Here is a 27,698-nt window from a genome sequence, read left to right on the forward strand (position 1 = left end):
CAAAGACAAAAATGTGAGAGATAATGCTAGTTCCACCAGGAGAAACACAGATCTGGAATTTTTTTACAGAGATTCTTTATACTGGTATGGTGGTATATTTGCTGGGAGTGAAAACAGATATTTGTAACCTACAATTTATCCTAGTGACCTTCAATATTTATTATTACTATCAATATTTTACAGATGGGAGCATCTAAATAGACTTTTTTTTCTTATGGAAAAAAAAAAAAAAATCAGTGCATTTCTGTAATCCCTTATAAATGTTTTAGTACTGTATGAAGTTAAGTTTCCAAAAACAAATAACAAAAAGGATGCATACAGTGCTGTTGCTTCAGAAGGTTTCATGCTATTTAAAGATAAATGGCAACCATTTTCCTCTAGCCTTCATTTTGACATTTTATAAGATAAGATATACCTCTCAGCTTATATCAACTCACAAGTATGTCTGAATAACCCCTCGGCATCTCTTTCATAAATGTCAGAATTCTAAAACGAACAGGAAGGTAAAAATTCTTTTTACCATTTTACAGCAAAAAACTTGTTTCCAAAAAGGGAAGGTATTACTACCAATCAATAAGAAGTATCTTGTACAGATTACAACAAATAATGAATTTTTCAGGATACTGAGAGTTTAGTACTGTATATTTAGAAGTCAGTTACACTCTTTTCTTATCTGCATAATGAGGAATTTGAAAAGAAATGAGATTTTTTAACAAATCTCAGCATATTTAAAAGAAAATATAAAAGAGGGGTCAAAGTGATTACGCATTTCAATCAGAAAGATGTTAGTCTCCAACTCACAGATCATGGTCTACTGCCTTTAAGAAAGGGAGTATCTTGTGTGTCCCTTTGCCATGGTTGGCTGCTGGTTTAATATGCAGTAAATGGTACTTCTTCTCTTACTCAGTATGAACAACTGTACATTTTGCAGTTTTGTCTTTGTAGGAATAACTTATTCCATGTTGATTATTGTTAACTCAGTAGTCTTCTAAGTTCTCAAGAAATCACTATATGAAGTAATAGACCTGTCAATAAAATGATATATACAATTTCCCAGTGAAATCCTCTCTTTTAAACCTGGACCTTAGGGCTTTCCTTCCCTTCTTTTTTTCCTAAAGTCATTTCAGATGTGAATTCTTGTAAGGAAGCTTACAATACAATTTCATATAAGACTATTTCAGCAGGCTCAACAACAGAGAGAATCTGTTAGCTGCTAATAACTGTTCATCCCTTCTATGCCTGTTATACTTGAATAATAACCAGGATAATGTAAAAGCTCTTTGAAATATATATGCACATAGGGGAAAAAAAAAGCACAGATAGAATGTTAAAAGTCATCTCAGCACAATGTTCTTTGTAAGCAATTTCAGAATGAAGTGAAAGTATTTTTTACACTTCCTTGGAAAGGTACACGAGACAAATTTTCTGCTACATAATGTGAAGTATCAAGCAATCCTCTGCTGAACTATGAAATCAAAATCTGTAAAGAAATACAAACACTCCCTGTTTCAGATGTTTACAAACATCTAATTTTCAGGGTTTATAAATTGTGGAATGTGCTGTTTGGAAAGACTTCTGTACCTACTCTTCCTTTTAGGGTCAATGTGTCTTGTTACTTATCTTAATTTTCTGAAGATCTTATTTGCTGTTACACTTTAGTGAATTGTATTTTTCTTCCCTACTGTCACATTTGTTTTCCTTAACAAAAAAAATTTCGTAGCTACTTCTGGGATTTCCTTCCCTGCCCCATCTCTCCCCCCCCCTCCTCCTCCCACCCTTGCTGAGGAGAGCTCTTGTGGCAGTGAAGCCAGAATACCCTAATGGATTCTGGCTCTTTGCTTACAGCAGTGGTCCAAATCCATCATCTAAATCTGCATAGAAAGAAGTTAACTACATAAGCCATCTCAGTAAATGGCATACATATACTTTTTTATATGCACAGAAGTATTTTAAAGTGATCTTTGTAGCTGTTCTACAAGGAAAAAAAAAAGAAAGAAAGAAAGAAAAAAAGAAAAAGAATAAGAAAGGATGGATGCCTTCAAAAATTGTAGCTAGATGAAAACCATGATCCTTAAAAGTATTTTTATTTGATATTCTTGGAGTGTGATGAAGAGCTGCTGTGTTTCAACTGTTTAATCAGTTCAGAAAGTTATTTATACCAGGTATATGGTGCACTGTATAAGAAATATCAAAAGATAGTAAGAAATTTAAAATCATTGGAACTTTCTGTGTTTTCACTGTTTCTTTTATTGACAGTTACTAGCTCTTCACAGACGGTTTTGAAAATTTGTTCTATGTAAAAAAGAATCCTCCCCCAAACATATTATGCCTTTTTATTATAACAGTGTTTCTTAAAAAGTAGTAATTTGTTTCTTAAAAGTTCATTTTCTCTTGCTGCTCTCTCCCATTTAGAACCACCATAGTCCTCACAGTATACTGATGAGGAAATTGTTATAATTTCACAATGGAATAATTATGAATCCAAGTAGGACATAAGCAGTAGTGTCTAACAAATTCTCAAAATGAAAAAATCTTGTTTCCATTTAAGTGGAATTACAAAGAAAGAGCAGTGGAGAAGTAATAACATAACTAAACTATTGCTTGTTGGACTTATTGATCTCATCTTCCAGTTTCATTCATTAGTTACAATGATCATCTCATGCTATGAACAGGTACTTCAAAGTCAGCAGAACTACTTCAAAGCATAGATTTACCTGGTGAGAATGAGGTCATCAAGAGCATGAGAACTGTCAACACGGCAGTTGACTGTCCAGGTAGTGTGTTATCATGTCTTCATCAGTAGCCACTGCATAATGCTGAAGAAAAAGTAAGGTATTGAGTTCAAGTATTAAATGTTTACTCCTTACTCTACCATAATATGCTAGAACCTCCAGCATATAGAGATTTGAAATAAAGGCAATTCCTGAGCTAGAGATTATATATTTGTTTTTAAAAGTACTGATTTTTTTGAATTTTGAAATTTCCCAGTCCTTATCGTAACATGGCCATATCTCATTGGAAAGTCATTTTCTGCTCATGAAGTTATTATTAGTTAAATAAGTAATTTATTCAGGGAAACTACTTTGTGTTTTTTTTCCACATAGCATGTGGTACTACGGTATCCTAACAAAGCAACTTTACTAGAATACCAAAATATGGATCACAGCTTAGAATTAATAACTTCTATTGTGTTCAGTTACACTATTTATTCTTAGTAATAAATAATAGTAATTAATATTAATTAACGTAATATTGTTTATTTATATTGCATAAAATTCACATTTTCAAGGAACTATATTGAAATGACTATAGAACGTATCTTTTATTCTACAAACTTCTTATTGAAATTGATGGATGTGTTCAACAGATGGGTGTACATAATTCCTTGGATAATGAATGGGAATCATTAATAAAACTTACTTCTTAAAATTATTAGATGCTATCTATCAAAAATAAAACCAATGCAGATATAATAGCTGAAAAGGAAATTAAAAGAGTATACAGCACACTATGTAATTGTTAGTGCATTTTCTGAATTCAATTGTTCAGTTAATTTTCATGCTCCAGCCGCTCTATATTCCATAATCTCTATTCTATTTCTTTTGTAGTGAGAATTGGTTGCTGCATAATCTCCAACCCTATTTTCCACATTTCATAAAGAATATTACATTTTTATAACTATCAGTCGCCAATAAATCTGCAAATGTTCCCTCACAGATAGCCCCAGTTACAACTTTTTAAGCCATTAGTCTGCAGAGATGCCACCTTTTGACTTTGAGAAGTTTGCCAACATATACATATGTGTTGTAAGGTTTTTCTTTTTGCATTTTGATTATATAAACTGGGAGTAGCGCAATATGACAGTACCCTGTGCGATAACTTTCAAAATCCGTATATTCTGGGATCAGTTGTGAAACTCCTTCTACATATTTTTTCCTGTTAATCATTCCAGTTGTATTCTTTCATTCATACATAGTGGAATGTAGTATGAAACACAAAAAAAGAGTTGGTTGAGTCAGCCATCTTAAGAGAGGATTTATGCTGCAGCTCTAAATAAATAATTTTTTCTATAATTGTTACATTTCTGCTTATCAAATTGCAGAAGCTCCTTTAAACTCAGAACCTATGATAGGTGCCTATTACCCATTTCTATGGGTAGAATCTATGGGTAGAACTGAATCTCTCTGCTCTATCCAAGAGCCTGTTGCCAGTAGTGGTGAGAGGAGCTTGCAAAGATAAACTGAGATATCTTTCACTGATTCAATCTACGTCTCTGTCATTATTCGGAATTCTTGCCCTTCTATTACTATATTTGTTCAATAGGAAACATGACACATATTAGTGGATCTAAGAAGGTTCTTAATCAATTGAAGATACCAGGATTTCATTGTTCCCAAATATACTCAGGGAAAAGGCATAAGTCCAATGTAGAGTTTCCAACTCCTTTGCCTTTGAAAAATTGGCCTTTGAAAAATCATCTATATAGTTATAATAAGTCAAAAAGTTTCTGGACAAAAGTTATTAGGTTACTTCAGAAATAAATACTGCTATCATTATTTTTTTGCAAGTTATTAATAACTGCAGCAGAAATTCTGCCTTTTTCTTTCCACTTGCATAAACCAAGGGGGCAGAAACCAAATTAGAGAGATAAAAAGAGAACTATAATGCATACCACCTAAACAACAGAAACAGGCACTGCAGTTTGGGTGTTTTTATGTGTATGGGAAAATAGTAATTATTGTCAGAGCTGCAGCCGTCTGCAGGCTCAATGAAGATGATATGATGAACCTTAAAGAATGCATCAGATTATTGTATACACATTGCCCAGTCCTTCACCAAAGGGTTCTAATCTCTACCTCTTTTCTCCCCCTGGCATCCTCCCTTCTGTAGATTCAGATTCCAGCCTGATGGATCACAAGAGTGGTGAATTGATAAGGTCACTGGGTTAAAGCCCAAGGCTCAAGTGAGAGTTTAACATACAGTATAAATTTATACAGTCATTCTTTCTGTTTTCTACTCCCTTAATTAATATTTAAATATTCCAAGTGAAGTGGAATAAGTTGAACAGGAGCCATTAATGACCTGAATCCAGAACACTCTAAAGTCTATTTATTGGAGTGTTCATCTGGCAAGCAGAATAGAGAAGTCAAAATCTACTATCTCTCCCATTTAAGGCAGACTGCTCTGAGGCTTCTCACTTCCCAACTGAATTGCCCTAGCAATAATGTTATTATTTAAAAAGAAACAACCTCCTTCTTCCTAGCAGCATGGATAGCCCTTTGTTTTTAATACATCCAGCATTACCCAGTCTTAAAATTACATTTCGCACTAAGTATTTAACTTGATTTTTTAATTTTTTAAAATTCTGTTCTCAGGATGAAGGCTGTAATAAAGAAGATAAGTAGGAAATAACATAAATACAGGAAATGACTATTTTATGTTTGAATGAGTCTGCACAGTATAGGGCTGTTTTGTTTTGTTTTGTTTTTTTCTTTTTCTAGTTTTTCTTCAGGGGTACTGGGAGGCCTAGATGCTAAATTGCCCATTCCTTCATTCCTTGACCATAGACTCCTATGCTTATTATGCCTTAAGGAGCAATTATGCCTCAGCTCACTAACACAAAGGGTTAGCTGCCAGAACTACAAGTTCACCCTAAACTCTAAAAGTTGCACAGTATTCTCTTCAACATTGTCACTGATTGTCAAGGTTTATTTACACCTCTGAGACCTTATGGGTCTTTAGATTGTATCCTAAGTGACAAGCTTGAAACCAAAGGATTAATAAGAATCTCAGAGTTTTAGCAGTTTGGAATTTAGCAAATCAATCTGTTGATGTAAATGTGATATTTGTGACCTGATGGTACTGTTCTGTGTGCATGAGAAATTGTGATATGGAGTCAAATGTATTTATCTCAATGTCAAATGTAGTAATGTGTATATAACTTTTAAAAGGTCCTAACCCCATTGAAAATCAATAACAATCACAACTCAGTGTGCCAGGAGGCTCTCACAGATGTGGCAGTGGGCTGAAATTGGATGGCTGAAATTGTAATAGCCTTCAGCTGCACCCTCCACTATTGTAAAAGATGTTGCTGCCCCCACATCTGGGACTGCTGATCTGTTCACAAATCTCCTAACCTACTGCAATGTTCATCTAAGTATACTAAACTGGCTTGGATTCTGGTTGTCTATAACAGAGGCAGAGAAATTGGTCTTGGGCATGAAAATACTAATTATATGGGTAGGAATGTCTGGATTTGATTTTAACTTGTCACTGAGTGATTCCTCTCAAGTAAGGGAAAGGGACGCTTGATAGGCTCCAGCAGCTGATTTCAAGGCTGCAAATATGTCTGCTTGGGCAGAAGCTCTGCTCAGCTGTAATATTGGATCTCCTAGAAGGAGTCCAGTGGAGGCCTCAAAGATAATTAAGGGCCTGGAGCATCTCCTGTAGGAGAAAAGACTGAGTAACCTAGGTCTGTTCAGCCTGGGGTGGAGGAGACTGAGAGGGAATCTGACAAATATTTATAAATAACTACAGGGAGGTGGGAGGCAAATAGATGAGGCCAGGCTCTTCTCGGTGTTGTGTGGAACAAGGAGCAATGGACTAAAACTTGAATATACATAAGAAATTCCGTACTAATATGTAGAAGAAATTTACGGTAAGGGTAACACTGGAACAGGTTTCCCAGAGGGGTTGTGGGGTCTCATTTATGGAGACATTCTTGAGCTGTCTGGATGCCTACCTGTGCAATCTATTGTAGGCTACCTGCTTTAGCAGGGGTTTGGACTTGATGATCTCCTGAGGTCCCTTCCAACCCCTGTGGTTATGTGATTCTGTGAATATTTTTCAGAGAAAGAGAATAATTACAGCTAATTGGATTTGTGAATAATGCTGCCCATACTTGTCCCTTCTTTCTTTACTGATCTAACTGTGTCAATAGTAGGACTGCTAGATTTGGGAAAGAAGTTAAGATCAGTAGGAGACGGACAACAAAGCACACAACATTTGGGCACTGAAAATGAAGGACAAGGCAGGGAAAAACATCAGGATTGCACCATAAGTACTGCAAAAAAGGGTAGTGTGGAGGGCAATCATTTTGGTATTATTGTCTCATCTTTTTGAAGTTAAGATCCCGTGCAACCATCTACCAATGGTTACCACTATCACCAATATTTTCCACTAAACCATGTCCCGCAGTACAATATCTAAATGTTTTTTGATCCCCTCCAGGGTAACTCCACAACCTCCCTGGGCAGCCCATTCCAGTGCCTGACCACTCTTTCAGAGAAGTTTTTCCTAACTTCCAACCTGAATTCCTTTTGGTGTACCTTATTCCACACCTTTATTCCACAGCTCATAGGATGACATTGCAGCAAACAACGTCCCTCTCAAGAGTCCTCAAATAAACTCCACCAGCCAATATTATGTATGCTAGTATCCAGGGACAGAGGTGCATGCATGAAACTCTAATTTCTGTTTTTAGTGTTTTAGGCTTTTCCATGCTTCTCCAAGATGTTCAGAAGTTACTGTCTCGTAGGTGATGTCTGACAGCTCAGTGAGATTGCCTCTGATACACTAAAGAACCTATAACAACTCTGCAGACCTCTCCTAGACCCATTAATCATATAGCAAGAACCTGAGCTGGGAACATATACTGTTTGGTTTTATCTTGATTTGCAGGCAAATTTGGGTGGACAGCTCTTCATTCCCACTTCAGTGGTTGTAATTTTTATTATTTTCTTATATAACTTGCTTTTAAGAAAGCAAGTTCTCATGTTTTTAAGAAGAAATTTGAACTGGCTACATCAACAGCCAAGAATAAAGGAGAGAGAACCTTCTATCAAACTTCAGCTTTGTCTCTGCAGCACTGAAAAACAAGGAATTGCTTTTACATAACAGCTTTGCTAGGAGAATGATACTTTCCATATTAACTATCTGTATGTATATGTCTGTATAAATACAGAGTTTTAATTAACCCTACTATTTCTTCCAAATATGTCATTAGTATGTTCTGAAAGATACGCTGTGTTACTTACCAGATTTGTCAAGATGAGACATTACCTTTCTATTCCCTTTTATGCATCATAAACCTTGACTGATATCCCCAAGGGAAAAAAAGTCATAATTTGCCATTTACAACCTGTTGCATGCACAAATTACTTACATTTTATATTCAGTAGGATAACAAAATGCTATTGATTTGGAATTAGACTTTCATAAGCCAATTTCTACTGCTACTTCTCAGTTGGAATGTTTTCCCTACTTCCATGAAGTGGTTGAACCACAGTTTATGTTTGGAGAAATGGAAGCAGTGATAGTTTTAAACCATATTTTTAAAAATATATTTATGAATTGCATTCTTGTAGATAGGCATTATTAACATGGATAATCAACATTCTTTAAGATTAAATTTTGAGTAAGTAATAAAAACATGTAATATGTCAATCTTATTCTGTTTATACAACTCTACTGTTTAGCAGAACAGTTTTCTGAGGCTTGAAGCAAGGCATTGATTAGTCAGGATGCTTGTGCAGGTGCACAAGATGTTAAAATCCCTTATGTACACACAAATGCAATGCACTACGTAATAAACTGAAATATTTTGGGGTGGGATAAATGTATGTGCATACATATATAAGGATAAATATGTCATTTATTTTTTTAAGAATATTCACATAGGGATTCTTAAATAGAGACTATATACATCTCATGATGGCGAATATCTGAAAATTTTCAGTAACCTCACAGCATAAGTCAGATGGTAGTTTCTAAATTATTATTTGCAATTTTTCATGTGAAAGATGAAACTAAGTCTATTCATCTTTGTATAGTGCAGCTCTTTCACTTTCTATACCCCTATCATCCAAGAAAATTATTAGCTTTATAGGCTGAGTAAGGAGACATATTTGATATGAAGGTGAGAAATAGAGGTATGAGAAAATCAAGCGTCACCTTATTCCTTGAAGGTTCAGACCTCTGTGTGGACAAAGGTCCCTAAAATCACTGACATTTATTGAGAGTTGATAAAAAATGAACTGAACTCACCTATACTGGGAACATATGTTGTATCATATATATCATACAGTAGCTTAACTAGCAAATTCGTAAACTAAGCTGGTGGGAGTACCATGTTCTTCTACTGTTTTTAACTGTGAAGTTATGAATATTTTACTTTTATTGTTTTATACTCTGGAAAACAACTACCAACCAAGATTGTTTAGGTTATCACTTTATTTTATGAGGAAGAATAATATTGAAAATTTCAAATGTTGTCAGTTTTCATTTGCCAAAATTATGATTTGTGTGGAGAAATAGTTTTTCTCAATACTCTAAGGAAAAGTAGATTAACTTGTTGTTAACTCTCCATTAAACATTTAATTTATAGCAACAGTTAACTTAGTTAATGTTAGTATTCACCTTCCTACCTTGTTACTAGGACCAAACCAATGCTTTTTGAAATTAAGCCTGCTTTGGCAGTGTAACTCTTTCTTCTAAAGAGATAATTTAATTATGTGAAAATGAGAAGATCTAAGGTATTTAAAAATCAGCTACAAGCTTCCTCATGAAGTGTAATAATACTGTATGTTTAAATCTTTTGAGTTTCTGTTGGATAAAATGGGAAATAAACGTCCTTGACAGCAGAATTCGAGCCAAACCTCAAGTGGCATAAATGCGTTAGCTCCATTACAGATAATGGAAGTACACTTAATCACATCACCTTAGAATCTGGCCTACAGCCCATAACAAGACAGTCCTTTGGAGAGTAATAATATTTGATGTTTTCATCAATCACTCTCCTAGGTCTGTAGCTATCTGTGGCAGACTAAAAAATGTCACATCATAAACAAAAAGGCCAGTCATGACTATTTCATCGTGTTTGCATCCAAATAAAATTTACTAATTGTGGCCCTAGTTCAGGAAAATCTTCTTCCAGAAAATGTAGTATTTACTTTTGTAATATTTACTTTTAATTTACATGTTCTGAGAACAGATGTATTTCAATACAACAGTCAAATTCGTGCATGTTAGGCTCCAAGTTTTACATTCTCATTCCTTTGCTTTTACTTGCCTAGGACGTATGTCTACGACCACTACAATAACAGATGGTAAGAATGGATCCGTTCCATCATCTATGAGAATGGGCAAGAAATCAGTTACAGAAGACCTTGTGACAACATTCAGCTCCCCAGCAGCATGGCTTCTTGTTGTGGCTCTGATTGTTACCTGGTCAGCAGTAGCTATTGTAATGTTTGACTTGGTGGATTACAAAGCCTTTGCAGGTAAAACTCAGCATCTTTTGTTTGATATATTTTATATTAAAATTTAAAAATTTATTAAGGGTTGTGTATTATGTAAATATGAATGTATCTCATCTTCTTAGAGTCAGCACAGTGTCTCTGCTGAGTTTACTGTTAGAGGAGATATTGTGAGAAATGTCAGAATATATTAGTTTACACTTCATAAGTCTTTATAATTTAAATCTTTCCATTTTGCAGCCCATCATTATCCTGGGAAATGTATATGTTGGCAGTAATATTTATATAAGCATGCATGCTCAGATTTCTGTTTTGCAATTTCAATATAAAAATATTTCAAAATTAATAAAATGAATTATTAATTTCCATCTTCTTAAATATATTTACAAATTTCTCTTAGTTTCCTTAAGTACTCTGACATCTGCTTACATCATTTCATCACAAAAAATATGCAAAACACCATTTGTAAACATACTAACTGTAAATTCATCTGCAAAATTCTTAAGTACAGAAAGACAGATTCTTAGCATTAGCTAAGCCACAACCATATCCTCACTTAGGCATTTTAAGACTGGTCAAACTGAATTACAGGCTCAAGTTTGGCAATAGACTGGCTTTTGAGGGCAAGGCATATTCGTTTGGCACAAGGACTGTGATTCTGGTTGAGGAACGAGAAGAAAGGAATGGTGAACAAAAATGAGCTCATCATGACTTGATTTTTAAGCTGTGTAGCTGGCAGTAATGTATAACAGAAATTAAAATAAATCTGTGTTTTTAAAGAGGGCAAACCGTTCAGCAAGCTAGCTCAGAAACAAAACTGGCGTGAAGTAAGCAGGCTGTAGTGACTGGGAAATATGTAAAGTAGAACCAGAAAAGAAATGATGAAAGTCCTTTTCATTTCTAAAGAAGAATGCTAGCTCTATAGTGATCTCATCTATCACAATAATTAACTAGGAATAGAAATTTAGCCATTTTATTAGCTTAATTACTGATAAATCCATAGATTTTAGTCCTACTGTAAATCAATATTGACCTCAAGATTTGCTGAAATATCTTTTGAGGCAAAGAGCATGAAAGAAACCTACTATTTCTGATTTGATGGATGACATAGAAGCTTGGAATGTAGACAAAATTTGCGGCCAATTTAATTTAAGTTTTTTACTTCTCATCCTCATTTGTTTTCAGAAGGAATTCACTTGAGTTTCACTAACACAGAAACTTCCTTTTGAGTGACCCTTCCTACACAAGCATCAGATTTTAATATGAACACCAAAAAAAAATAGACATAAACCAAGAGAGAGAAACCACCATATTTTGCTCGTAATTTTCCATATTAGTTATCAATCGATCATATTCTTACTATTTTTTTCAGTAAGGAACAAGGGTATGCCTTAGACAAAACTCCTAAACTAAGCATTTCATAGACTGGCTGTCAGCTTATGCATGCTCTGTATACTACTCGGGGTAATATTAAGCAATGCAAAACTATATTTTTTCAGTAGACAGGGAAAATTTCTAGGCAGATGGAAATCTGATGTTCATGTTATATTGGTTAAATGAGCTTAAATCCCAAGGGCATTGATGCAAACTGACATTTTCAGACCAGGCAGTGGAAACAAAATAATGTAAAATTTAATCTGCAGAAGGAGTTCATATTTTGTAGAGATCTCTGAGAGATGATATTTCAATACTTTCATGGGTTCAATTCTCTTTCTTCCCAAATATATTTCTGTTCCTACATGATTAATTAAACCAACATTTAAATAACCTATTAATGGTGAAATGTTAAACGAAAGAACTACTGTGCTCCTTCAGACCTAGATTTACCAGATTGCTTTCTATGTTTATGGATACATAACAGTGGCTGTATAGATTTTATTATGCCCACGGTTTTGGCTCCTGACTTCCTAATCAGCTGGATTTGTCCAGCTGAAACCTACTAATTCAGTGGCAACAGCTGAAGACTTCACATAGAGTCACCTGGCTGGGAGTACTGATACTGAAATGATTTTCACCCTCTGACAGTGTGGCCTTTGCCTCCAGTGAAGGAAAATTTGGAGCATATTTTAAGTGACCTTTTAAATCTAAAATCCAGGAATAGTTTCATTTTACAATGACATTTTTCCTTGAATAATACACATTTTAAAAAACTTAATCATTACTTTCATTACTGTAAATTTAATTTTTCAAGCGTGATTAAATTTAATTTATTAGTTTTTAAATGTAAATGAAAGATACCAAATAAATTAAATGTGACTGTGTTTTTGTTTTTTTGTTTTTTTCTGTACAAAACACATTACATTCAGTGTCTTTTTTTTCCTGAGGTAGCACTTACCTTTCTTAAGTCAGTGCATGCAATTTTTTTCTGATTTCTTTCCTTGAAGTTCCATTAAGCTCAACTCTAGAAAATATGCAGAGAAAAGCTATGAGAAAAACGTGGTTAGTCTATCAAAGAGGGAACTGAGATTTGATCTAAGAGCAACCCACTCTTTCAAAGAGCAGCTGCAAAAGTAATAGATGACAGTTACCAAGATGATTTTCCTGTAGTATCAGGTGAAAGGGCCTGAAGTTGTGTCACAGGAGGTTTATGTTGGACACTGGGAACAAAATCCTTATCACAAGGGTAGAGAACACTGAGACTGCAGATTGTCCATCCTCGGAAGTGTTTGAGACTTTGTGAGCTGGCCATGGCTATCTGGCTCCAGTGTTAGCAGCAGTCCCTTGCTGAGAAGGATTGCACTTGATGAATTTCAGGGATGCTCTGATCCATGTCTACATGATTATATGATTCTATGAAAACCTTTGTCAGAATTTAATAAGGTATTTAGAAAGCACATTGCCAGAGATCTCATTGGACATCACAAACCTGGGGTGGATTTCCCCAGTGTCACATATGGGATGTGAATCTGTGAGCTACTGTAGTCAAGATTTCGGTCACTAGTGCAGTTAAAAAACACACTGTGCACATCTGCAGAGCTAGCCCTCTACCAGGTTTGCAGGAAGCAGAACCTGAGCTGAGATTGCTGAGTAAAGTGTCACACACCTACATGCTGGCACCGACTCTGACATAGTGACTCCCATGACAGACTTCCATCATATTTCTGAGCAAGAAATGCCAATTCCATAGCAAAGCCACTATTAATGACTATTCTGCACAGAACTGATTGCAGAAGAAAACAGCAGTTTGTAGACGTAATAGACTAGGCAAGGGTCTGCATAGCTAAGGAATATACATAGATTTGTTCCTCCTAATTCCTATTGGTTATAGAAAACCACCCCACAGATTTTGCTTTTTGAGAACTATGGTATCAAACTCAAAAGTAAATTATCAAGTTTGGGAATTTTGAAAATTTATGCTAATTGAGATTTATCACACATGTAACAACATGAAAATGAAGTATTTGTTCTCATCCTAAAATAGATGTAATGAAAACTTGCATTCCTATCATGTTATTTAGAAAACTGTAAACATGACTGAAATATTTCTAGTGTGGTATGAAGAAGACGTGCATTACAAAAGGCTGTGATAAGGCACTATTAACTTCATGCAGTACGTAACATGTATGAATATGCAATAAGTAGCATACCACACTGGAAGATCTCTTATACATTCTCGATATTTCTAGAAAAGCAAAAAGATTCATTTTTGTTTTATGGTTTATAACAGTTTGTAATTACTTCCATCCCTAATGTTAAAAAAAAATCATTTCACTAATTGGCTTCATAATTCATGAATGCATTTCATGCATTTCTTGTATACATAGCTGGATCATATATTTTAATTGGTACACGTAGCTAAATAATTTATTTCAGTTCCAAGTTTTGATTGCCCAAGAATCTGCATTTGTTAATGGGCGAATAAAGACCTCAGAATTCCCCACCATCTCCGCAACCAATTATAGATAATTAACACCACCCTAATTTCAGATTCAGATTGTAACATTCAGAGTAAATTGATAGTGATGTTACCAGTCACCTAAGAGCCAGACTAGGTCAAACCTAATGGAACCTCAGCAAATCTACAAAACCCCAAACTAGCTAGAAAATAATAAGCAAAAAGGCACAACACATGTGAAATGCAGGTTCCCATTTTCTTTTAATTACATTCATAAATGCAAAAAGGATAGGATCTTCCTTGTAGATAATTCATTTTGCTCAACCAAAAGAGGCATTTTAGAGATCTCCAGCCAAGGCACATCTCTGTGAAGGTAATGCTTATCAATGGAGACATAGAGCTCCTGCCTCAATGAGAAGCTGCAGGGATTATATTAGTAAGATGTTCTCCTTAATGCTTTTTATTTTTTATTTTTTTCCTTTCTTTTAAGATAGATAATAGGAAAACTACTGGCCAAATTGTTCTGGGCTCTTGGACATCAGTTTCTGACTAACACAGTCTGAAATCACCATTTCCCTGTCTTTAGTTTATGGTCACTTTTGTTTTGGAAGGCCCTGGGTATCCAGAGTGATATACATATTTTCCAGTAAAGGAAAACAAACAAACAAAAAATTAAGACCCTAGTTTTCGTTTTAACATCTGTATTTTGAAGAGAAAAAGAGCCAAGAAAATGGTGAATAGGACTCTAAGTAAGTTGTGCTGTGTGGTTGGCACATATTATTTTATTCCCGCCGTCTGCATGAAAAAGTTGTAAATTGCAAAACCTGATCATGACAAGTGGAATTCAAAAAATACAGCTATTTTACTATACTACTACTTGCCTATTTGTTTATTTGTCTACTATTTATTTATTTCTCTATTTTTTGAGATAAACATCAGGAACATATAACTAGGTTGCCATGAAAGTAGTCTCCTATTTATTTCCATGGAAACTATAACAGATATAAGGAACACAACAACACTATTTACTAGATCAAATTCTTAGCTACAAAACGCTATTTTTCAACATGGTGACCACCATTAGCTATGCATTTTCAACAGTGATGAACAAGAGCCTGCATGATGTGCTCATAAAAATCTAAACCAGCAAAGGTGACACACTCACTGCTGCCACCCAGTAACTCACTGTGCTGACATTCACAGTTTGGTTTCCATCAACATTCAGCAAGCATCGATGACAGTCATTGGATGACATTTTTATAAATGGAGGAAATCAGTGACACACCTTTGCTTCAAACACACTTTTATGTCAGATGACATTTGTCAGACAGCCTCTCTGCTGCCATCTGTCACAAGGCAACAAATGTAACAGAATACTGGTGAGAAGGTTCAACTCCTACTGTCATACCACCAACAGCTACTTCTGATGTCATGGGTCAATATAATAAAAAAAGGAGGCACTACTTTCAGACCAACCCATGTACATTCATTTTTCTTCTGGAGTTTTATCCTAATATAGTCATTCTGTTGCATTTATGTTCAATTATAACTTCTAAAAATCGAGACTCACATACCTAAATATGTTTCATGGGATATGAAATAGAAACCATACTTCAGGATTGTAATTCATTTCAGTAACAATTCCAAAAATGTGACTTTCTTGTTATTTGCTATGGAAGAAATCCAGATAACTAGAGCCACCTATACATATCGTGTATTCCTTTTAGCAATAGAATGCATAATTTTAGAAAATACCTGTGTTGCGTTTAACAGTATTTTTAAATTGCTCTGATTTGTACTATGTTATCTAACATGTCTGAAGAACTGTCCACTGGAAATTGAAGCAGTGATTTTCCTGGAAGAATCCTCTTTGTAGTTGTTTATCTTTTTAATGAACTCTAATTTCTGCTTTGTAACAGCAGCCCCCAAGATTAAATAAGTTGTCACTTCTCTCAGTAACTGCTTCATTTATTTGAGCAACAACTGAGGATGTTCATGACTGCTAATGTTGTTTCTCCCTTTTTTTTTATTGGCCTTTCTTGTGTTCATCATGTTGTCATCCGCTATAGCCAGCTATTCACAACATTGCGATGATCCCTGTTTACCACCTGGTAAAGACGCTGTGCCTGCAGTGTTCTGAATATGTGTGTGCATGTGCACTCTGCTTGCTGGAGGTAACAATGCATGGACGTGAGCAGAGTGCCAGGGTGTAGTAGCACTCTCCTCTGCTACACCCAGGTCTGTAAAGTTCATTACAATGGAGTGCTCCCAACATTCACACCTGAGACAGGTTGGTCAGTGATGAGATCCTTCCATTCAGCAGATACTCAGTAATCAGTGAGGAGATATTCATTTCATCACGATGAATGCATTTTTAAATACCATTGGACAATTATTTAATGGGACTGCATTATAAATGTGAAGTTAAAATCTGTATTCTCAGTTAGAGAATAGAAACTTCAGAATGAGTGAAAAATAAAGCTTCAAGTATTTTGGATTAAATGTCTGACTGTTAAAAAAACAACACTTAATTTAGGTCTGATCCATCAAATCTGAAGCCTTTCACCTAATATCAAACCAAGTCACATAAGTAACATACAAAGCTGATGTTAAACTTATATTCCTATCCACATTTTTTCATTTGTCTCTATCAAAAGTATCAGAAATTCTTGATACTTTATGAAACATTGTGAAATTTAATTGTAAAATTTGGAAAGTCTACTTATATTCTATTATTCATATCCACATTTTATATAAATATATTCTATTTATAACTGCTTTCTTTTGGGGTAAAATGTTTTTGTCCAGTTTCATGTGAGGTTTCCACTATGGACCTGACCTCAATATAATTATCTAAGGCTGATCTTAGAACGAAATGAAGTATAGTACAGAATGCAATCTTCATATTTATACTTGAAGTACATATAAAAGGGGAATTTCTGGGAAATACTGAGGTTAGTTTTTTTTGGAATTGTTTTATGGTGCTGTAATTCATTGATAGCTGCCAAAGTCTATTCAGATGACCAGACTAAAATAGTTATCACAAATCTTAAGAAAGTATAAACTTTCAATTTAAAATAATCTTATCTCTATAGCAGAATATTTTACTAGACTAGGATATGTTTTATTATAAAGAACTAGTATTAAGCTTTTGTATTTTATCAAACATGACAGAAATTCTGTCTTTGTCAGCTGTATCTTGTCAGTATTAATGAATTAGGTTCTATCTAATAGATCAGTCTTTACACCAGATAATTACCATCATTTGTATTTTAATTGCATTCAATTCAGTGAAGTCAAAATATGTAATTGATGAAAATCCAACAATATTAAATAATTCAGAGACATTTATTTAAAATACCTTTAAAAGAGGTTTAACTCTGACTATGTGTTTAACTATTTGACAAGCAAAAGATTGATAGAAGACCACATTCTTTGTCAGGGATATTAAAACCAGCGTAATAACTGAAGTGATTTGCACAAATAAATCAATTAGCCACTTTTTGTTGTGCAATTCACGTGAATAAATGACACAGACTTTGAAACATAAGCAAATTTGCTTGAGGTACTGCAAAGAATCATACTATGTGATTAACCAATTACTGTTTTTGAAAAGCCGCTGTTACAGTACTTACTGTCAGTTCCAATTAAAAACTTTCTCTTGCTTTCAAACAGCACAATTTTACTGCAGTTGAAATGACTTTGTCACTTTATGAAAATCATCATTTCTTGATTTCAAAGAACCTAATGAAAAGTGAAATATTAATTTACCTTAAAGGTATACAATATCTATTTCCAAATCAACTGGAGTAGAAATTGTGAGTCAAGGAGAATTTAGAGTGGGATAAATCAATTGCTTGGAATTCTTGTGCTCACCTTTTTAACCAAATTATTGTTTCTGCAACAACAATGTTGGAGAGCTTCAAAGGATTATAGCAATTTAATTTAGATGTAATGAGCATGAAAACTAGCTTCAAAATACATAGGGAGTTTCCAGAAACGTTTACATACAACAGAAGGATATTTGAAAATTATTTTAACCACCTTTGCCTATGTTTTGTAAAGAAAATTCAAACGACTCCAAATTTCCTTGCAGATACATAAAAGAAGTAAAAATACTCTAGGAAATTCAGTTGAGTTTTCCTATGATAAGATTTTCTTGAAAAGTTATGTATAAAATCCTTCAATTTTACTATGATTCATACCCTGTCAGCTATAATTCTTCCAAATTTAAGCATTTTCCAGAGCATTCTGGAACTGAAAATTTGAAGATCCCACTAGGAAAATAAAACAAGCCATCAAAAAAAAACCAGTAAAAATGATAACACAAGCAGAGCTGAATCTTTACTGATTTGAAGAACATTCCTTATAGCAATAAAAGTAATAAAAGGGCACAACAAACAAAATGTTACTGGAGAGTTGTTGGTAGTTTCCATACTGTTTGGTGTGAATAGATGTATTGACCTGAAATTAATAACAAATATAAATTAATTACAAATCTAAGTGCTTAGTCAAAGTGCACGATGACAAGAAAAAAATTAAATATAAAACAACACTTCTGATAGGATCCATGTCATGCTTTTTAGTGATCTAAAAAATAAAAAATACGGTGTTATGTCCTATGTTATTTTTTGTTTATTTGGTTTGGTGTTGTTTTTTTTTTTGGCTTCCTTTATAGTCAAGAGAAAAGGAAGAGCATCTCTGGAAATTAATTCATATCATTCTAAAAAGATGTGAGATGGAGGTGACAATTTTTCTTTTCTGAAGCTCAAAATAGCTTTCTGAGTTGGCTTTTGAGGGAGTCCAGATTCACCAGGAACTCAACACCTGGCTTTCAGTACATTTGACTAGATAGGATGATCAGAATTTAAGCTGTAATTAAATGAAATAACATAATGTTAACAAAAGATCTTCAGTGTTAATTGTGTATCTCATCCCTCAATTTAATCTGTTTAGTAATCATTTTCTTCCTTCCTCTTCTTTCCTCCCTCCTCTATTCTCAATCAACATTTTGTATTTTTCTACTAAATAATCTAAGAGGAACAATTGCCTCAGTCTCTATTTACCACTTCTACTAACAGTAGAACTTCACAGCCTGGATCTACTTGAGAATTATGATGTCTTCAGAAAGCCTCTTTACAATTTTCAGGATCCTGCTTCTGCTGCTCACAGCAGTCCCAACACAACAGACACAACATAAAATACATATCTATATATACATTCATTAATTCATGATTATAAATATCATTCATTCATGATTATAAATACAGATTATGGTTATAGATTAATTACAAATTTTATATTATGTATTATATGTTATATACTGCATGCTAATAAGAGAACTATATTTTCAGTTTAGCATTGTAAATACTTTGTATTCCAGTGTCTAACAAGACATGAAATGTGAAATTCTGTCAAAAGGCAGAATTATGCAAAAGACAATTAATCCAATCTGAATGTGTTGAATGCAAGACAATCCAAAACAAAAATCATCAAGCTGTAGCATTACTGGACATCTGAAAAGAAATAATAATTTAATTTTAAAAAATCTATATTGCGAGAAAATGTCAAGCTTAAATTTTGTCTTGAAAATATGTGTTTCTCAGCTATACTCTTCATACAGAAGTATGAAAATCCTCTGAAAATGGCTATCTTTTTTTGCATGTGTGTGAGCTAAATGGCATCTTTCTGCTTTTTTTCCCCTCAAATTGCTTTCTTTCCTTTGCTTCATGTGTGTTTTGTTCTGCTAGAGAAAGAACAATCTCCTATTGACAAAGTTGTGGGGAAAGCTAAAAGCATGGTTTTGATCAGTTCTTTCCATTCAGGATTATCTGGTGTGGTGTTCATAAGCATTTTAGGATGAATTATTACTCTTAGCCCAATATTTTAAAAATTCAGGAAATATTTTAGAAAGTTAAATAGAAGATCTGTGCATAAGTAAACTTTCCCAGTCTGTGTCACTTGAATCACACTGCAAATGGATCTGTTTAATTTTGCAAGTTTAATTTTGCAAATACCACTGAAGTTTCATCTACAAAGCCCCAAGTCGATTTTTTTCTGAATTTTCTATTTTAAACAGGATTTGCAGCTCAGGCCTGTTAATGTAGGTGTTCCCAGAGAAATTAGCCTCTGGACACTTATGATTTCTAATCCCTTTTTCACAGTTTGCTATGAAGATGTTATGAATTGAAGACCAGGATATGACGTTGAGGGCTCTAATTCATCAGCAAAGATGGCTTGCCTTGGGGTGGTTGCAGTAATTTCCTCTGCTTTTTAGATCTTGCTCTTCTCTGAGCAGTTCCTATGCCTGCCTGGGGGGACAGCTCTCCTACCTGTGAAGCAGTTCTTGAACTGCTAATATATAGCCTCATATATTAAAATACACTGGCAAGAATTCTTGTTTTGTTTATAGATGTGGCTATAAATTTCTGTGGCTGTAGAAACAACTGAGCGATCCCTAAGCAACCAGTGGGTACAAGGTGAGCAGAAAATGAGGATAGAAACTAGGACAGTTGTATGATATTTAACCACCCTTGCTTGTGAATCTAAAGCTTAGTTATGCTGAGACCCCTCTGGCCATGTAATTCTGTGCGTCCACTTACACACCTTAGCATCTCTATATTAGAGTAAATGCAAATGGCACCACGGGTCAGGTTGCAGATTTATTTTTATAGTCTGAATATAAGTGTATATATTTATATAATACATATATCATTCTCCTTGTAAACAATGGAGAAAGTCATTTGTGGCAAATCTGCTGAAAAATTAAAATCTCTGGACCTCAATGGGAGTCCAATGCAAATAAATAGATGCCTTACAATAAGAAATACCACATCCTGGTATACTTCTCAAAATCTTTCTGAATTATTTAATCGGTTGAAAATGTTAGCACAAAACAGTACATTAGAAGAAGAATTCATTAATATTTCTTTACAGTGTTGTCATTTCAGCAGTGTGCATGACTAAGTTATCTGATGCGCCTGATTGTTCAGTAGCATATATCTATATAATACAATTTCCAGGAAACAAAAAGCACCATACACACTAAGCAAAATATTTATTCGATCTACATTATCAATAAGCAGATCTGAAATAATAATAATTTTTAAATAAAATTTTATACTTAAAATTACTAGGAAGTAAAAGGAGTTATTCATTGTTGTATTCATATTCCAAATAAATTTACTCGTACGTTTTGTTACAGCACTTCTAGAAAATAACTGTTCATGCTGCTGCCATAAAAGAAATTGCTTCAAGCCTGCACTTTGCCTGTCTTTGTAACCTGCAAGTTCACGTGAGACTGTTGATTACTGCTAAGATTTGTCTTGTGAGTCAGAGCTCTGCAGCCAGAAGTAGTTGTGAAGAAGTTCACATTTAATTTCTTTTAAAAGCATTTGCATACAGAAAAAGAGTGGTAAACAGAGATGTGGTTCCTGTCTTCATACTGTTGAATGTATGTATTTCTGTTTAAACTACTAGAAACAAGACTAGGCCAATGAATTAAATCGAATTTGTGATTTACCTTCCATTGTTTAAACTTCTGTGAAATCTCTGCATACATAGGACAGTTTACTATTTCAATTATGATGGATAGTAACGTATAATGAATGATAGCTGTCTCTCTTTCTAAGCAGTATTTGGTACAGATTTCAAGAGAATAAAAGCTTGGTGAATGGAAACGATGGACAAAATATTATATCTAATATGGAGAATATGGAGATTTCTCATGAAATACTATGTTAGCATAAACAGGGTATGGAGAAATTTGGTGACATCGTAACTGGAAAAACCTTTAAAGGAATACTTATATTAATCACTAGTAATTGTTCGCCCTCAAGTGAAGATATGTGGAGGGCAGGGGCCTTTCTTCCATAGCAGTAACCAGGAAGATGAAGCACATGGAATGTTGCAGCTTCCTTGTTTGTTGACCTACAGGAGCAAGAAGGCAACAACTAGTTAAATATTCACACATGTATATGAATGAAACTCCTGAAAAAATGTAAGAGAAACAGACTTGTGGGTTTATGTGTTAGAGTGTAGCTGGCTGTGTGCCACAACTTGGGCTCTATGGTTCCCTTCATCCTGGACTCAGTTTTGTTTTGACCCAAGAATGCACAGTTTTATTTTATCCATTTTTTCCATGTACTCCAAGAGAAAAACGAGAAGCGTCCATGCAGTTAAACCAAGCCTTACCAGTTTCCTCTGTCAGAATAGCCTTAAAGGTAGATGTAAATAGGACTGGGAAATCAACAGTAGTGAATACTAAATAGACATCAAGAGGCAGGGGACCTGGGCCAAAGAAATAAACTGGACTGAAAGAAAGAAATTATCTAGAAGGATAAAAATGGGGTAGAATCAAATCTATACTTATTCTGAACCCAACAAAGCCTTAGAAGAAGAGACAGAACTAGGAGAGCACTATCAGACCAAATTGTCCACTGGGCTATGAGCCACTTTGCTAGCTGCAAGGAAAATTTACATGCACTGGAAGGAAAGCTGTCCTCAAACATTTGAATAATAAAAATTAACAGTAAAAATCATTGTTTCTGTAAAGAAGGTTGTATGATTAGTCCTCTATAAAATGTGGATTAACCTTAAACACCAAATCTTTTTCTGCTTTTTTTTTTAAAAAAAAAAAACCTCTGCACTCAGGAAGATCTGTTAACAAGCTCAGCACAGAACCACTGAGAATCATTCATGAGACATTGGAAGAATCCACTGACTGGCTTTATGGCTTTATTTCTTTATTGTCTGACATCATATGGAGTGACGATGATGACAATGATGAAGGTATTCATAATGTAGATTTCTGTAACTGCACTAATTGCTGTTTTGCGTGCATGACGTTGGCTTACTCAGCTTTAACCTTGTAGTCAGAAAGGTCAAACAAAATAAAAAGTGAATGTTGTTGCTAATAAAGTATCTACTGGCTATTCCAACGAGTAAATTCATCTCTTTGTTAGCTTTCATTTCATGTTTAATGTACCATTACAGAAAAGCTGTCAGAATTAAATATTACCATTAGTACATCTTGAAGTAGAGAGTGCTAATTTATACAAGACTTCAAAATCACAATAAAAACATGCATCAGAATATTGCTTCAGAGGATGGCAACAGCTATTTTCTTTTAATCAGCGAAAATCTAAAATTAGCCTGTAAAAATATAAGGTAGATCAAGAAACTTATATATTTAGTTTCTATATACCAATGACAGTACAATATATTGTTAAAAGAAAAATATAAGAAAAAAATAATTTTGACTAAGCTAAGGCATTTTACTAAAAATTTTGATGTTAGCATTACAGTAATTTTCTTCATCTGACATCATCTCATAAATGAAAGAAAACTGCTAACATAACAAATTTGGAAATAATTATCTTTCTGTTATTAAAAAAATATATAACTCTACTGTGTGAGCAGAGTAGTAGTGGATTTTTATGCCACATTGCATTGGTCATATTGAGAAGTGGTGAGTGTAGAAGTGACATCTTCATTTAAAAATAATTTATTTTGTGTTCAATTTGTCTACCTCAGAATGTGAACTGAAACTGATTTCTACTTGTTTGTTCATAAGCTTGAGATATTATCAAATTCATACCTTTAAATGTGTTGGTGAACTTTATATACTGGTACCACATATGAATAATAATAGATAAGCTGCTACATGTGAGTTTGTGAACAGGATATCCTATTCTCAGATATATCTACAGAAAGCCATCCCCTCATATGGTTGAGAAACAGAAAATATGTAATACTGAGAGCTTGATAAAATTTCAAAACTTTTCATTTTTACCATTTTGTGTTCATAGAATAATGTCATAAAATCATAGAATGGCTTAAGTTGGAGGGGACCTTAAAGATCATCCAGTCCCAACCCCCCTGCCATGGGCAAGATTGCACCTACTAGATCGTGCTGCCCGGGATCCCCAACCAGGCCTTGAATGCCTCCAGAGATGTGGCATCCATAACTTTCTGGGAAACCTGTTACAGTGCCTAACCACCTTCTCAGTAAAAAATTTCATCCTGACATCTAATCTCAATCTCTCCTCTTTTAGTTTAAAGCCATTCTCCTTGTTCTATCACTATCAGACTGTGTGAAAATTTGCTCCCCTTCCTGATAGTAAGCTCTCTTCAAGTACTGGAAGTCCACTATGAGGTTGCTGCACAACCTTCTCTTCTCCAAGATAAACAAGCCCAAATTCCGCAACATTTCTTGATAGGGGGGTTGCTCCAGCCCTTTAATCGTACTTTGGACTCACTCCAACAGCTCTGCATCCTTCTTGTGCTTGGGACCCCTGGCCTGAACAGAGCACTCCAGATAAGACCTCACAAGGGTGGAGCAGTGGGGAACAATCACCTCTTTTGCCATGCTGGCCACCCCTCTTTTGATGCAGCCCAGGATACTGCTGGCCTTCTGGGCTGCAAGAGCACACTGCTGGTTCATGTCCAGGTTTTCATCCATCTGGACCCCCAAGTCCTTCTCCACAGGACTGCTCTCAATGAGTTCTTCTCCCAGTCTGTACTAGTACCTGAGATTGCTGTGACCCAAGTGCAATACCTCGCACTTGGTCTTGTTAAAACTCATTAGATTTTCATGTGCCCGCTTTTGAGTCTGTCTGGGTCCCTCTGGATGTGTTTCTCCCTTTTAGAGTGTTCACGTATTTGAATGTATATGTGTTAAAAGAAGTAGGAAAGGTCATAAAATAACTGACATAAAAATACTCAAGATCTGAATGCTCACTGAGTGCTTGGAAACTTCAGTTCCATTAGCCAGGTGGCATTTCACCTACGTCTACCTGTAGTGTGAAATGGCAGAAAACAACTTACTGCATTGTATCCTTAAAAAGAAAGCTTCACTTTCCAGGATGAATCCTTCAAATTCAAATTGATAGCTCATAGTTCCTCTGAAACCGAGTCTCTTTTGCCAGTGATTTCACTAGAAGTGCTGTTACATTTACAACCTTGCTATCCTGTGCATTCATTTTATAATCTAGAGTTTAGAATGAACCATTGGACCTTTCCTTACAACATGAGTGCGTGCATAAATTCAAGCGAATTGTAAATACGTCATCACAAATTTATATTCAGAAGCACAAATACAGATTTGGGAGTTTCTTTGGTTACTACTGCACACTGAATTTATCTGTCCCAGACCCAGAAACCTTCTATGATATGAGACAGATTCTGTGAAAATGCAAACTCAGAATAGAATGTTTGCCTTTCAGCACAGAAGGAATAAAATGCATTTAAAAGTGATAATGAATCAATAGGAGAAATAATGTGTTGTGCATATGTATTTTGCTTTGTTTTGGTTTTATTATGAAACCACTTATCTGCCATTTGTTTTGTTTTTGTTTTTGTTTTTGTTTTTTTTTCTCTTTGTTAGGTGAAGTGGAATCTTCCGTGATAAAAGGTTGGTCAGATGCTTCCCTATAGATGGCAAATTTTTTGCAACGTATATTCAGAGTAAACTAGTATGTCTGTGGTATGGGTTCTGTAATTAATAACATTTCTGTCTACCAACCACGAGTATTGTGCTTTAAGAAAATTACTGAATCAGAAATTCAATTTATAAAACTTGCTGAAATGTTTGCTCTTTGCAAGAATTAAGTATTATCTAGAAAAGCTGAAAAAAGTCGTATCAAACTGATAAAATTACTGTAACAATATTATTCGTATCCTTGCCCTGTATATAGATCTCTTATTAATGTTTGTGTGAATTACATGTATGCCTCCATAGAAATGATGTTTAGAAATAAGAATATATAAGGGAAATTTATGGAGAAATAATGACGAGATGTAAGAACATACTGCATCGTGCCAATGAAAAGACCTAAAATAAGGTCTACCTTTGAATCTTCTGTAAAAAATTACCCAGTTAACAAGTAACAAGATAAGAATGAAACAGGTAGGATTTATAATATAAATCTTCCCAGACTTGAAGATTGTCATGCTGAAACATAAAACTTTAGTTCAACTCCTCTTAAATGAAAATGAAAATATATTTAAAAGGCTTGGGATATTGTTGATAGGATGTAAAACTTCTAAAAATTAGGCACATTTTTACTCCAAAGGTTGATAATAACAAGATGTGTTACCTGGATTGTTTGACTTAAATTTGGTATCCATTGAATGGTACACCAAAAGGTAGATAACTATCTTGAAGAATCTATCAACCCAGTTGGTGCTGAGATTACAATCCAATTTTCTCTGAAGTTAAGTGTAACTGGTTCAAGAGTGCATGTAATGATACAATTTATCAGTCTCAATAGGGTATCCAAGGACTAAATAGGTTTGGAGACCAACGTCGTACATCATCCAATGAATGATTTTTCATATTTAGACTGATGTTGTAGGAAAACATTTCATCTTAATCCATTGGTAAGATTTTCAAAAGGGTTCCCTTTCTCTTCTTCCATAAAGAGAAATGCATTGTTAATATGACAGTGGGTTCAGAATCTGAGGTTGTAGCATGTTGCTGTCAGAGCCCACAGGTACATGATTGGAAGATGCCTACTCATCATGAGCCAGCGTAGCTCTCTGGTCTGGGATGTTATAAAGATACTTCACTGCTGGGGAAGCTTAGTCTGTAAAAACATTGCAGATATCACGCTCAGCATTGCAATGCCTGCTTCTTTGGAAATCAGTGATACCTTCATGCCTACTAAAGGCAAGCTTCCTAGACCTTTAGCTGGAACAATTTATGCTGTAGATATGGAATTCAGAGAAGCAATCAAAATAAACTAGAGACTGCTTAAATTAGTCAGTGGGAAGTACTCATTATTAGGACATAAAAGTTCTTCCTTTTAAGTTTCTGAGTATTGAGATGTTCTCCTCAGGATTCAGAGCTCACAGTCTCCCTTCGAGATAAATGCCTGAGAAAGGCATATCTGTGTTTGGTAGGAAGGAAACTGAAGAATTGATGGTGATTCCTTTGGAGCTGTTACCTTTAAGGATAAATCAGTAACGTAGAAGTGAATGTGCCCAAATTCAAGTATGCTTCATCTGCCTGAGCTCTAAAACAGATTTTGAGTGGGCTTCCCACTTCTTGTACGTGTGCTCAGGATCTTTCCCCCATTGTTTCAGAGGATGTTTCATCCTTGTCTTCTTGTAACAAGATATTTCTTGGCTAAGACTGATGAAGGAAGTGTCCTAAGACCCTACCAAAACACAGGCATAAATTTTCACAGAGGCATGTCTGCAAATAGCTTGTTACCATCTCCAGACTGCAGAAGATCTCCATTTCATCTTGATGACTACAGTCTGGCCTTTTTGTCATCTCTTTTTCTGGGTGACAAAAATAAAACATATCTGGCATGAAGCCATGGTTTTTCTCATGTGTCCGCTATTAGGGCTGAACCCAAAGAAGGACCAGCAACTTTTGGCGTGTTTTCGATCTAAAAATGTTTTAGCTAGATCCACAAAATCAACATTACGCTTTTAGGCTTTAGAGTATTTTCCGTTTTCATTCAAAGGACCATTTCTGCATAATGGTCTCATCTACTCTGTGCAGCATTTCTGTCCATGGGAATTGTACTTTAGATGGCTCTTACAACAAATAGCAACAATGAGCCGATGTAGTATACTCCAGAGGAGGAACAGTTTGA

The 27,698-nt window shown here is 34.8% G+C and overlaps 1 protein-coding gene across 1 annotated transcript in view; it reads left to right on the forward strand.

Annotated features, from left to right (window-relative positions):
- TRDN (triadin) overlaps positions 1 to 27,698 on the forward strand; it is a gene marked incomplete at its 3' end in the record, with an annotated part of 137,706 nt that overhangs the window by 14,417 nt on the left and 95,591 nt on the right. Inside the window, exons 2-5 of the mRNA XM_031552223.1 lie at positions 10,074 to 10,280; positions 16,161 to 16,202; positions 22,744 to 22,881; positions 25,478 to 25,504. Coding sequence (XP_031408083.1) covers positions 10,074 to 10,280; positions 16,161 to 16,202; positions 22,744 to 22,881; positions 25,478 to 25,504 — 414 coding nt within the window. The remainder of the gene's footprint in view (positions 1 to 10,073; positions 10,281 to 16,160; positions 16,203 to 22,743; positions 22,882 to 25,477; positions 25,505 to 27,698) is intronic.

The sequence above is a fragment of the Meleagris gallopavo genome, chromosome 2, assembly GCF_000146605.3.
Source record: "Meleagris gallopavo isolate NT-WF06-2002-E0010 breed Aviagen turkey brand Nicholas breeding stock chromosome 2, Turkey_5.1, whole genome shotgun sequence".
Classification (NCBI taxonomy): domain Eukaryota; kingdom Metazoa; phylum Chordata; class Aves; order Galliformes; family Phasianidae; genus Meleagris; species Meleagris gallopavo.